Genomic DNA, 12,346 nt, shown 5'->3' with positions numbered 1-12,346 from the left:
ATTACCCTCAGTGCCGAACATTTTTCTCTTCTCTCCAGTCTGAATCTCCCTCTTTTAGCTGAAACCATCGCCCCTTGTCCTGTCACAGCAGGCCCTGATGAAAAAGCCTGCCTCCTCTTTGAGCAGTGAAAGGCCACAAGGTCTCCCTGGAGTCCTCTCTTTCCAGGCTGAACAACTCCAACTCAGCCTGGCCTCACAGCAGAGAGCTTCCAGTCCTGCCATCATTGCTGCAGCCTCCTCTGGCCCCGCTCCAACAGGTCCATGTCTCTGCTGTGCTGCTGACTCCAGAGCTGGCCCCAGCACTGCAGGGGGGAGCTCAGCGGGGCACAGCAGAGGGGCACTCTGCTGCCCACACTGTGGAGGATCAGCTCAGGGCACGGCTGGGCTGTAGAACTCCCTGCCACCTTCAGCCCCCTGCTGAAGCCTTTCCCTCCTGCTCTCCCGCTGTGCCAAGCTGCAGCCTGGCACAATCCCCTCACCCCTCCTCCACGCCCGTTCCTGCCGCCACCACCCTGACCCCCTAGCGCCCACAGCGCCGCCGGGGCTCAGCGCGGGCTCTGGGCAGCCTGGGCAGCCGCACGCCGCGGCGGCAGCGCCCGGAGGCAGGCGCCGTGAGCGGGAGGCGTGGCCGGGCCGGCCGCCGCCGAGCGGGAAACGGCCGCTCCGCCCCGCCCCGAGCCCGCCACTCTCCGGTCCCCATGGCGCTAACGCAGCTGCCTCCGGCCCCGCTCACCGTGACCGAGGAGTCCGAGGAGCCGTCGCCGCGCAGCCGGCAGCGGATGCAGGTCGAGGCGGGGAGCGGCGCAGTGGGGCCGCCGGGAGAGCGCTGCCTGCCCGGGCCTGGCGGCGGGCACGGCTGGGTGCAGTGAGGAGAGAGGACTGGCGGGGACCGGGGCTGGGGCAGAAGAGGCCCGGGCTAGGAACACGCGGGGCCTCGGGGACGACCGGGGCTGGGACGATGCAGGGCTGCGAGAAGGACCGGGGCTGTGGAGAGGAGAGCAGGGCCAGGGGGAGCCGGGGCCAGGAGGACGCGGAGGCTGCGGGGAGCGGGGCGGGGAGGCGGGTGCCAGGCCTCACCGGTCTGCGCTACGCATCCCGCCCATCTCCCCCGTTCCCTTCCCAGGAGTCCACCCCGGCGGCCCAGGCCGAGCCGCAGCGGAGCCCGAAGCGGGAGGAGGAGGGGCCGGAGGCGGCCCGGCAGCCGCAGGTGCTGCAGACGCCCCTGGCCGTGGCCGGCCGGCGGCCGCTGACGCAGAAGCGGCTCCTGAGCGCCTACGACGAAGCGGAGGGAAAAGCTCCGGGGGGCAAAAGGCTCTGCCCGGAGTCCCCCCGCGACCCCGCCGCGGAACCCTGCTCCCCGCCGGCCAATGGCTTGGACGGCACCTGGGAGGCGGAAAGCGACGGGAGCGAGGCGGAGGACCAGCCGTCGGTGAGTGACCGCAGGGACTCTCCTGGTGCGGGGCTGCCGGCCCCGAGGTGCTTCCCAAAGCCGTGGCAGTGCCAGTGGAGAGCAGTTTGCACCTGGCTGCAGGGGTCCAGGCGTTTGTTCTGCAGCTCTCAAGATGCACACTCATTGCTTTATAAGAGTAAGTTTGAAAGTGAGGAGGCTTTCCCCTTTTTTCCTTCTAACCTCTCTGACTGGTGCTAAATGCCCTCATTTTGCCCTTTCAGAATGTCTTAAGGGGGACACCAAGTGCTTCTGCCGGTCTAAAACCCGGTAGCAGAAGCCCCCGTTACCTTCTTGTGCTGTCAGTAAGCACCTTCCTGGCACAGCTAGGATAGAAGTCAGGAGATAACGAGAGTTTGATCAACATTCGTTTGTGTTTCCACCCTCAGCTCAACTTCTCAGGTCCACCTGCTAGAAAAGATCGGTGTGACCAGATGATATTCTGTTTCATACATGCTGTGTTGCTGAAATTTTTGGTTACTGTTGAGAGACTTCAGTACTGTTTTTTTCTCGTGATGAGCTGCCAAGAGGAGGATTTGTGATGCCAGAGGTACCTAGGCAGACAAACTCGGGTGTTGGGATCACCTCGATATTCTATTTGCAAAGATACCCAACCACTTTTAAATGATCTGCACAATCCTGTTAAAGATTTGGCCTTCCAAAAGCCAGGGACAGCTGTGGCAGGTGGGCTGAGGAGTAAGTGCTTGTTGTTTTTGTAGGATGGGCAATCCCCTTTGTCGGCTTACGAAAGGAAGAGGCTGAAGAACATCACAGAAAATGCCAAGTTCTTCGCTGCCCTGCAGCTGCACGAGGTTTGTGTGTGGAGTCTGAGCAGCACCAAAATGTGCTCTCCAAGTGTGAGAACTGCACTTGTTGGGGAACCCTTCTTAGGAAAGGTAGGAAGCCCTCGGCGGAGAGAATTGAGGTTGTTCAGCTTGGAGAAGAGGAGGCTCCAGGGGGACCTTCTGGTGGCCTTTTAGCGCTCAGAGGGGATGGTCAGAAAGCTGGGGGCAGAGTTTTGAACAGGGCCCGTTATGATAGGACAAGAGCTGATGGCTGGAACTAAAAGAGGGAGATTCAGACTGGAGGGAAGGGAGAAATGTTTGACACTGCCCTGACTGGAGGATAAAAGGGATTTTGTGCTGCTGGTGGGGGAAATGATTTGTAGTGTGGCCAGGAGGGGTTGGTGCTGCTTTGGCTGGGGAAGCAGAGGAGCATTGTGGTGCTCTTGGTGGCTGTAGCTGGACAGATCTGAACTTTGCTTCTGTCCTGGGTTCAGTTTTGGGCCTATCACTCCAGGAGGCCCATTGAGAGTCTGGAGCAGGTCCAGCGAAGGGCAACTAAGCTGGTAAAGGGTCTGGAGAACAGGTCTGGTGAGAAGCACCTGAGGGACCTGGGGTGTTCTAGTCTGGAGAAAAGGAGGCTGAAGGGAGACCTGCTCCCTGAAAGGTTTGGAACCGTGTGGGGCTTGGTCTTCTCCCAAGGAACGAGGGATAGGACAAGAGGAAATGGCCTCAAGTTGTGCCAAGGAAGGTTTAGGTTGGACATGAGGAACAATTTCTATATGGAAAGGGTTGTCAAGGGCTGCCCCAGGCTGCCCAGGGTAGTGATGGAGTCCCCATCCCTGGAGGCGTTTCAAAGCTGTGGCAGTGTGGTGCTGAGGGCTGTGATTTGGTGGTGATCTGGCAGTGCTGCAGGAGTGGTTGGACTCCACAACCTGAAAGGTCTCTTCCAACCCAAACCCTTCTGTGATTCTCTGATTGTCTGTGGTCTAAAGGGACTAAGTGGGCATGACACAGCTTGATGCTTAAACCCCCTCGTGTTGGTGGTGTTGTAAATATAGCAGTATTAGCTGGCTGGATTTCATGCAGGTGTGTCTTTTACCCTTGTATTTCTGTCTAATCTGTTTGGTTTTCTTCTCTTTTAAGTCAGCAGCAAGACTCCAGCGAATCGCAACCAAAAGACGATCTCCTGTCACTAAAAGGTAAAATATCTGCAGGAGCTTGGTGCCTTGGCTGCTATTGCTGCATTTCCAGCTGCAGAGAGGGGGAGAGCTCCCCCCATGAAGCTAAACCTGAGCAGCTGACCCTCCTGAGCTCCTCTGGGCAGGGCCTCTTCTCTGCCATGCTGTGACAGCAGGTGACAGTGTGATTGTCATTGCCATCACACTGCAGATTTTATTCCTCTTGTGGTGTTTTGCACTAAGGTGTTTCAAGCACTTCTTTTTTTGTGATGGTATTTCTGTGTGGTGGCTAAAGGAGGAAGTAGTAACTGAGGGAAAGGAATGATGGGAGAAGGTGGGGGAGAGAAAAAGAAAGGAAGAACTAGGTGCAAAGGAGAGAGAGACCAGTTGGTGTAGGAGGAGAGACACTTCACACAATCACAGAATGGCAGGGGTTGGAAGGGACTTCTGGAGATCGAGTCCAACCCCCCCTGCTAAGGCAGGGTCACCTAGAGAAGGTCACGCAGGAACACATCCAGGTGGGCTGGGAATGTCTCCAGAAATGGAGACTCCACCACCTCTACGGGCAGTCTGCTCCAGGGCTCTGCCACCCTTAAGTTAAGGAAGTTCCTCCTCACGTTTAGACGGAACTTCTGATGTTTCAGTTTGTGCCCCTTGTCCTGTCACTGGGCACCACTGAGCAAAGCCTGGCCCCACCCTCCCTTGAAGCAGCATTGGTCAGACTGCTCTCCCCCACACTTAACAGCCCCAATTCTCTCAGCCTTTCCTCCTCACAGAGATTTCTCAGTCCCTTTAGCATCTTTGCAGCTCTTTGCTGTACCCTCTCTAGGAGGTCCTTGCACTTGAACCAGGGAGCCCAGAACTGGAGCCAGAGCTCTAGCTGCATCCTCACTGTGGCAGAGTAAATCGGGAGGAGAACCTCCCTCGACCTTGTGGCCACACTTCTTCTTCACTCCAGGATGCCACCGACCTTCACCACAAGGTGCGTTGCTGGCTCATGGGCATCCTGTTGCCCACCAGCACTGCCAGGTCCTATTCCCCAGAGCTGCTCTGCAGAGCCAAAGCAGCAAAATGAGTTAAATGCAGATAAAGAGTGAGCTGGGTGATGAAAGTGGAGATGAGCAGAGGAGTGAGTGGAGCATGAATTATGGATAAGGGCTGTGGAGAGAAGCATCAGTGGCAGGATGTCTTACAAGCAAAATCAAAGCGCAGCACAACGCCGCGCTTCACTAACTGCTCGGTTTGCGCTGGGCTGTCACTGCAGGCAGAAGTGACAGCCTCCTGAAGGGCCTCAGAGACAGCCAGGCAGGAAGTGTGGGAGCTGCACACCTGAGCTCGCTCCCTGAACTAGTACCTGCATGCAGGGCACCTGGGTTCTGCCTGATCCTGGTGCTTAGGGCTGCATATCTGAGCCTGCCCCCTAGCCTGGTACTTGCATGCAGGGCACCTGGGTTGTACCTGATTCTGGTGCTTAGAGCTGCATATCTGAGCCTGCCCCCCAGCCTGATACCTACATGCTGGGCACCTGGGTTGTGCCTTGATTCTGGTGCTTTGAGCTTCATATCTGAGCCTGCCCCCTAGCCTGATACCTACATGCTGGGCACCTGGGTTGTGCCTTGGTTCTGGTGCTTTGAGCTGCATATCTGAGCCTGCCCCCCAGCCTGATACCTACATGCTGGGCACCTGAGTTGTGCCTTGATTCTGGTGCTTTGAGCTGCATATCTGAGCCTGCCCCCCAGCCTGATACCTACATGCTGGGCACCTGGGTTGTATCTAATGCTGAAGTGTTTTGATTGCAGTAGAGCAAAGCCCAAGAAGGTAGAAGAGGAGCCAGTGCGACGGAGATCCATGCGCCTACAGCGAGTGGAGCCCTCCGAGATTGCCATGCCAGAGGTGTTCACCCAGCCCATAGCAGAGGAATATGTAAGTTGAGGAAGGATTAGAGGAGATGTGAGTGTGTGGAGGAGGACAGAGGCTTTGCAAACACACTGCTGGTGAAGCTGAGTGACAACATCTGTCATTGCTGAGCTGCTTGTGTAGCCCTCAGAAACGGGAAGGTGCACTGAGCACTGGCACTGATGAAAGGTAAATTTTAACCGCTCAAGCTGCAGGTTTCCCATGTCCTCTCCTAAAGTCAGACACGCTTCTGTGAGCCAGGGGGGTGAAATGGTGCAGCTTTGGGTGATCTGAAGGGTCCTGAGGTCAAAACTGGATTTTCAGCAGCCATGCTAGGGGTTGGAAGGGACCTCTAGAGGTCATCAAGTCCAAAGCCCCTGCCAAAACAGGACCTAGGGCAGGCCACACAGAAAGACATCCAGATGGGTCTTGAAAGTCTCCAGAGAAGAAGGTGCCACAGCCTCTCTGGGCAGCTTGCTCCAGGGCTACAGCACCCTCACACCAAATAAATTTCTCTTTATATTCAGATGGAACCTACTGGGCTTCAGTTTGTGCCCATTTCCCCTTGTCCTGTTCTTGGGCACCACTGACAAGAGTTTGGCCCCATCCTATTGCCCCCCCACCCTTTAGTTCTTGCTCAGCACTGAGCAGATCCCCTCTCAGGCTGCTCTTCTCCAGGCTCACCAGCCCCAGGGCTCTCAGCCTTTCCTCCTTACAGAGATGCTCCAGTCCTTTCATCGTTCTCATAGCCTTCTTTGGACTCTTTCCAGTACTTCTTTGTCTCTATTGAACTGGGGAGCCTGGAACTGGACACAGTGGTCCAGATGTGGCCTCAGTGGGGCAGAGTAGAGGGGCAGGAGAAACTCCTTTGACCAGCCCATAGATGTGAGCAGCTTCAAATTCCCGGTTTTGCTCCCCTGGTTTAATGTTCTTTGGCTGTAAGTTCTGACCTGGTTTTGTTTGTTGCCTTTCTGGAGAAGCAGGGAAAGATGTGTTGCTCTGAATTTCAATCTTCTGTGCTGCTGGAGAATAGAGCTAAATCTGTAGTACAGAGAAGCTCAGCTTTGCTGGAATGCCAGGAAGGAGAGGAACAAACACAAGGCAGCTCTTTGTCTCTGCTGTTGTGCCCAGTCAAGCTCTCTTTATCTCTTTAATGAGATTTTGATACAGACTTTGGGAGTTTCTATTGTTTATTTCTCATATTACCACAGATTTGTTCTCAGAGTATCTGGGCTCTGGAAAAGAGCAAATTCACCCTGATTTCAGTTGTGGGTGTTTTGAATTAACAAAGTTGCTGATGTTATTCCAGCCTCAAGTTCCAGCTGGACCTTTGCCCATGCTCCCAGAAGATCAGATGGGGGACAGTAAATTGACAGAGGGCTTACTGGCTGTGTGGATGAGCATAAGTGAGGTAATTGTTGGTTGCCTTCAGTTAATCTGAGGGAAGATAATTGATCTTGGGTTCTACTTCTGGTAAACATTTCCCTTCTGTCTGCAGGTGGAAGCTAACGAGGCTGAGAAGCAGGTGCCTGACATGGAAAGGTGAGCTGAAGACAGATGCTGAGGGTTGTCTTGTTGTCCTTCCTTCTCTGCAGTCACTAAGGTGTTGATTGTGTTGTGCAGATACCAGGACAGCCTGAACAGCATGGTGCTGAGCGAGGAGAACATCAGAAAGGTGGTGAAGAGTCGAGTGTGCTCTATGGCCATCCATCCTTCAGAGAGCATCCTCTTTGTGGCAGCTGGAGACAAGACCGGGCAGATTGGTCTGTGGAACGTGGTGAGTTGGCTCTTCCCCTGGCAGAGCTGTGCAGTGTGGGATGGACACGGGTGGGACACAGCCTGGAGGGTCCTTTGGTCAGGCTGAGGCTTTCCCCGTCTGTAGGGGTGACACCAGGGTGCCTGCTGGATTGAGGCTCCCCAGAATTACTTGAAAGATCTGTCTGGTCCTTGGTTGAATGGGAGGAGAGGTTGCACTGCTGATTTTGGGGGCAGAGTGCTGGAAAATAGTTCTCTATCTGAAATGAGACTGCTGAGCTGAAACTGCAGCTCAGCACAGAGAGATTCCAAATCCAACAACAATGTCCTGGTGGCAGCACCACAGCTGGACTCTGGGGAGTGAGCTTAGGTGTTTGAAGAGTTTGTCCAGACTGTGATGTTTTCCAGGACTGCAGGTCTGAGGAGGCAGCCCACATCTTCATCCCACACAACGACTCAGTCAACTGCATGCATTTCTCCCCGTGTAACCCTGCTCACCTGCTGTCCCTCAGCAGTGATTCGCTGCGCTGTGGCGATGTCACCAGAGCTGTCTTCGATGAGGTGAGTGCTCCTCTGGCTCTGATGCAGGCTCCCCTGAAGCCTCTTGGTGTGAGCTGCCATGAAGTTCTGGGCTTGTTCTACTTGAGTTATTATTTACTGGTTGTCTTGTTGACAAGAAAGCTAAAGATTCCATTTCCAGAATGGTTTGGGTTGGAAGGGACCTTAATGATCATCCAGTTCCAACCCCCCTGCCAGAAGGGAGCAACCTTCTGCTAGACCAGGTTGCTCAAAACCTTATCCACTTGAACACTTCCAGGGATGAGGTGTTCACAACTTCTCTGGGCAACCTGTTCCAGAGCCTCCCCACCTCACTGTAAAGAACTTTAAATATGATCTTGAGATATGTTGGTGTGTTAGCAGTGTTCATTCTCCCTGCTGTCAGGTGATAGAACAAAAGGAAATGGCCTGAAGTTGTGCCAAGAAGATTGAAGTTGGGTATTAGGAAGAATTTCTTTCTTGCAGGAGTGGTCAGACATAGGAACAGGCTGCCCAGGGAGGTGGTGGTGGATTCACCATCCCTGGAGGTGTTCAAGAAACCTGTAGACATGGCACTTGGGGACATGGCTTAGTGGCCATGGTGGTGTTGGCTTGATGGTTGGACTCAATGCTCTTGGAGGGCTTTTCCAACCCAAACAATTCTCTGATTCTGTGTTTCTGAGGGAGAGCATGAAACGTGTTGTGGGTGTTGTATGAACAACTCCCTGCTTTCCCTGAGCAGTTAGGTTACCTCTGCTCCTTTCTGTGCTCAGATCTACAGAGATGAAGAAATGTCCTGCTTTGACTTTCTGGAATATGGAGCTGCTACAGCAGTGGTAGGGCAGTGGAACGGTGCTGTTGTCATGGTGGACAGACGGACCCCAGGAGCATCAGCAGAGCTTTCTGCAGACATTGGCTTCAAGAGGACAAGGACAGTGCACGTTCACCCAGTGCACAAGCAGTATTTCATGGCTGCTGGCTCCATGTACGTAGCTCAGATCCTGCAGTGGCTGCTCTCCGTTGTGGAGTCTGATGCCAGCTGACAGCAGCACGTTTGGAGGGCAGGAGAAGCTGGTGATAAGGCAATCGGTCAGCTTTGGTGTATGGCCAAGGCTTGCTTGGTCTTCAGAGACCAAGGTTTTGGTTCTTAGCAGGATTTGAGGTGTGGCACACTTTGGCTCCTCTTCCCCTTTTGGGTAATGGGCGCAGCTGGGTACTAAACGGTCTAGGGAGTCACTTTTTGACAGATCACGGCACAGAGGGGTTGGTTTGGGCTGGTTTTGGTGCTGTCAGAGTGCTCTGGAGCTACTGGCTGTTTGAGCTGAAGCTCTGAACACAGCTCACATAAAACCTGTGAGGTTTCTTGAGTGGGTTTGGTAACTTGAGGTTAATTGTGTGGCTGGCAGCTCACGAAGCATTCTGTGCATTGCAGGGATGTTGCTGTTTATGATGTACGGTACCTGAAGACCAGCAAGAACAAGCCTGTGAGCTCCCTTCAAGGACACACCAAAAGTGTGGCTTCTGCCTATTTCTCACCAGTCACTGGGCATAGGGTGGTGACAGTGTGTGCTGATGACAAGCTGAGGTGAGAGGCTGGGGAGAGGAACCCTCTGTATGGAAAATGGCAGCTGGTGTTTTAGTGGTACTGATGTCTCCTGCCTGCAGTGCTGCTGCTTTGAGTGAAAACAAGTTCTGTAACCCATTGGCAAGACCCAGCCCTAGAGCTGACTCATGTAGCCAAAACCACAAAGTGGTGAGAAGGCTGACTTTTAGCTGCTGGCACTGGAAATGATGATGCTGGCAGCTCCTTGTAACCACTCTGCCACGAGAAAACTCAAATTGCTTTTAGTTGTGGTAGAGGTCTTAAGGTTTTCCTCCCTTTCGAGTTGTGTGTCCATCACTCAGGCAATTCCCCATGTCGACACCTCACTGCATCCATGTGTTCTCCTTGGACATGTTTAGGGGTTCTGAATTATGCTGGAGCATGGCAGGAACAAAATAGGGGTCCAGTTAGAGCTGTTGTGTACTGTCAGAAGATGTAAGTGCAGGTCTTCTGGAAAGAGTGAACATCTGCAGCTGTTGCAGTGTTTTATGGTCTGTCTGGAAAAGGGATTTTCTTTCCTCTGCTTGCACACCCAGAGGAAGGAGCTCTCTGTGAGTCCTCTGTGGCTGCAGCACTTCTCTCTGATGGATTTACTGCAAATCATTAAGATTTGTTCTCCTTGGTAAAACTTCAGCTACAAAAATAGTAAATCCTTGGTGCTAAGAGAGAAGGGGCAGAGCACAGAACGGATCTGAGCATGCTGGGGATGTTCGTGCCTGACAGTGGAGTTCCAGATTCACTGCCTCCTCCACAGACAGAGAACAGCTTTTAACTCAGGTCCTTGGTAGACTTTCCACCCTGAGTGGTGGGTCCTGACAGGTTATCAGGGTGAGGGAGAGACGAGAATGGGAGTTGTGGCTGAACTCAGTGATCTCAAGAGATCAGTTCTGTGATCTGTAGGTGGTGTCACCATCGGCCGAGCTGATGAGCCTGAGGAGGTCCTGGCACTGCGAGCTGTTTGTGCTTAGATTTCACTCTTACCTGTGTTTGCTGTGTTCTGCCCTGAGCAGTCTGATGTGCAGAGGATACAGGGCTGGAGGAGCCTAGCAGACCACAGACTCATGATATCCTAGAATGGTTTAGTTTGGAAGGAGCCTTTAAAGGTTATCTAGTCCAACCCCCCCTGCCATGGGCACCTTTCAGTAGAGCAGTTTCTCAGAGCCTTGAACAGAAGCCATTCCTCTTTTCCTGTGGCAGCTTTCTGAAGTGATGAGCTCCAGTTCCAGCTGAAAGCAGATCCCATTAAAAGAGCAGGTGCTTTCACTGGCAGTAGTGGTATTTGTCCTCCATCTGGACCTTCACATGCTCATTATTACTGCACTCTGGGCTCTGGTGTGGTCTGAAGGTGCTGGGCTGTGCTCCCTGAGGAGAGTTCTGCACTTTGAACATGCACATTGCTAACTCTCTCTTCTGTATTGCATGCAGGGTCTATGACACCACCTCTTTGTCATCGACTGTGGCAGCCCTCAGAACCATCAAGTAAGCTGGGGACACCAGGGCTGAGGGCAGCATGCTGTGGCTGTCCTGCTCCAGAGGTGTAAGGGATGGGTGGGCAGAGGCTACATGGTGCTGTGTGTCCAACCTGAGGACTCTCATTGCCTGAGAGCTTGCCCTGGTTCTCTTCATGGGCACTTCTGTGCATGAAGCACAAGCAGGGCACAGCCCAAAGGCTGCAGGGAACCTTCAGTGCCTTCCTGTGTTGCACAGACCAGACCTTTCTGTGAGTGCTGAGATGTGTGGTGGAAAGCCTTGAGAGCATGGCCCAGGTTGCCCAGAGAGGTGGGAGATGCCCTACACCTGGAACCGTTGCAGGTCAGGTTGTCTGGGACTCTGAGCAAGCTGCTCTAGTTGCAGTGTCTCTGCTGACATAGTCCATTGTGTCCAAGTATTCTCTGCATGGTCATCTTCTCCATTCCACCCACCCATCCCAGGATAGTGACCCCCTGAGTGGCAACGAGCAGCAGGGTCTGAAAGCACTGCTGTTTGGAAGGTGAGGAAGATGAGGTCAGCCATACAGCTCCATCAATGCCAATAGTTAAAGATACTCCGAAGAGCTATCAGATTCCTCTTAATTTATGAGAGACTTAAGAAAGGTTTATGGGGAGACCTTAATGCTGCGTTTCAGTATCTGAAGGGGCCCTACAGGAAGGCTGGGGAGGGACTGTTAGGAAGGGTCTGTGGGGATAGGATGAGGGCCAATGGTTTGAAACTGGAGCAGGGAAGATTTAGGTTGGACATCAGGAGGAAGTTCCTCACAACGAGAGTGGTGAAATACTGGAACAGGTTGCTCAGAGATGTAGTTGAGGCATCCATCCCTGGAGACATTGAGGTTAGACTCAGTGTGACCCTGGGCAGCCTGATCTAGTTAGAGATGTCCCTAACTGTAAGGGGGTTGGACAAGGTGACCTTCGAGGGTCCCTTCCAACCCAATGCCATCTGTTCAGTAGCAGTGGTTCAGCAGCAGTGATGGGATTGTGAGCTCCACTCAAATGGTTGGACTTCATGATCTCAAAGGTCTCTTCCAACCTCCACACTTCTGCGGTTCAATATTAACAGCATCTCTTTTCTTCTGCCTCACTTCTCTGAAGACACAACAACAACACTGGGCGCTGGCTGACCAGGTTCAGAGCCATCTGGGACCCCAAGCAGGAGAAGTGCTTCGTGGTGGGCAGCCTGGTGCAGCCACGGCGGATAGAAGTCTTCCAGGACACCGGGAAGCTGGTGCACACCTTCTGCAACCCTGACTGCCTCGCCTCGGCCTGCTCCATCAACGTGCTTCATCCCAGCAGGAACATCTTGGTGGGTGGCAACTCCAGTGGCCGCCTTCACGTCTTCAGAGAGGAAACCACAGGGCTCAGAAGTTGATTTCTTTTTTCTTTCTTCATCCCTCCCCCCCCCTCCTTTTTTTTTTCTGGCATTAAATTTGTTTAATCTGTTGGAAGCTGTTCCTAAATTTGCTCAGGACCTAAGTTTATTTTAAAAGCTTTAAAATAAATCTTCTAAAGCTACCTTTAGCATTTTCTTTAATTGAGATAAAAAAACATTAATCCTGCCATGACAGGGACTTAAAGGCTCTGATGAGGGAATCTGGAGCACTTCTCTGCCGGCTTGTGTGGTGACCCCCCTAAGCTCTTCAGGGCAGCAG

At 53.3% G+C, this 12,346-nt stretch overlaps 1 protein-coding gene across 2 annotated transcripts; it reads left to right on the top strand.

The window, feature by feature from the left end:
• The first annotated feature begins 658 nt into the window (after nucleotides 1-658).
• Nucleotides 659-12,209, top strand: WDR76 (WD repeat domain 76). 2 transcript variants are annotated; one of them, XM_064157794.1, is made up of 13 exons: nucleotides 659-785; nucleotides 1,124-1,429; nucleotides 2,167-2,259; nucleotides 3,376-3,431; nucleotides 5,213-5,333; nucleotides 6,616-6,717; nucleotides 6,805-6,848; nucleotides 6,930-7,083; nucleotides 7,470-7,622; nucleotides 8,372-8,583; nucleotides 9,031-9,183; nucleotides 10,627-10,680; nucleotides 11,790-12,209. In XM_064157794.1, exons 1-13 carry the CDS (start codon nucleotides 699-701, stop codon nucleotides 12,064-12,066), a joined length of 1,812 nt encoding a protein of 603 aa, XP_064013864.1. In that variant the 5' UTR covers nucleotides 659-698; the 3' UTR covers nucleotides 12,067-12,209. The 2 variants fall into 2 exon arrangements, with proteins under 2 accessions (XP_064013864.1, XP_064013862.1); XM_064157792.1 differs by having other exon boundaries at nucleotides 5,210-5,333.
• The last annotated feature ends 137 nt before the right edge of the window (nucleotides 12,210-12,346 follow it).

The sequence above is a fragment of the Pogoniulus pusillus genome, chromosome 17 (assembly GCF_015220805.1).
Source record: "Pogoniulus pusillus isolate bPogPus1 chromosome 17, bPogPus1.pri, whole genome shotgun sequence".
Lineage (NCBI taxonomy): Eukaryota > Metazoa > Chordata > Aves > Piciformes > Lybiidae > Pogoniulus > Pogoniulus pusillus.
Note: the sequence above shows the minus strand (reverse complement) of the source record. Positions and strands in the feature narration are given on the sequence as shown.

Excerpts from the sequence above, each read along its gene's own strand:
- WDR76 (XM_064157792.1), top strand. The coding sequence starts at position 699 with ATGGCGCTAACGCAGCTGCCTCCGGCCCCGCTCACCGTGACCGAGGAG. Across the intron at positions 3,432-5,209 it reads CGATCTCCTGTCACTAAAAG|TAGAGCAAAGCCCAAGAAGG; the intron begins GTAAAATATCTG and ends TTTTGATTGCAG. Across the intron at positions 10,681-11,789 it reads GCAGCCCTCAGAACCATCAA|ACACAACAACAACACTGGGC; the intron begins GTAAGCTGGGGA and ends ACTTCTCTGAAG.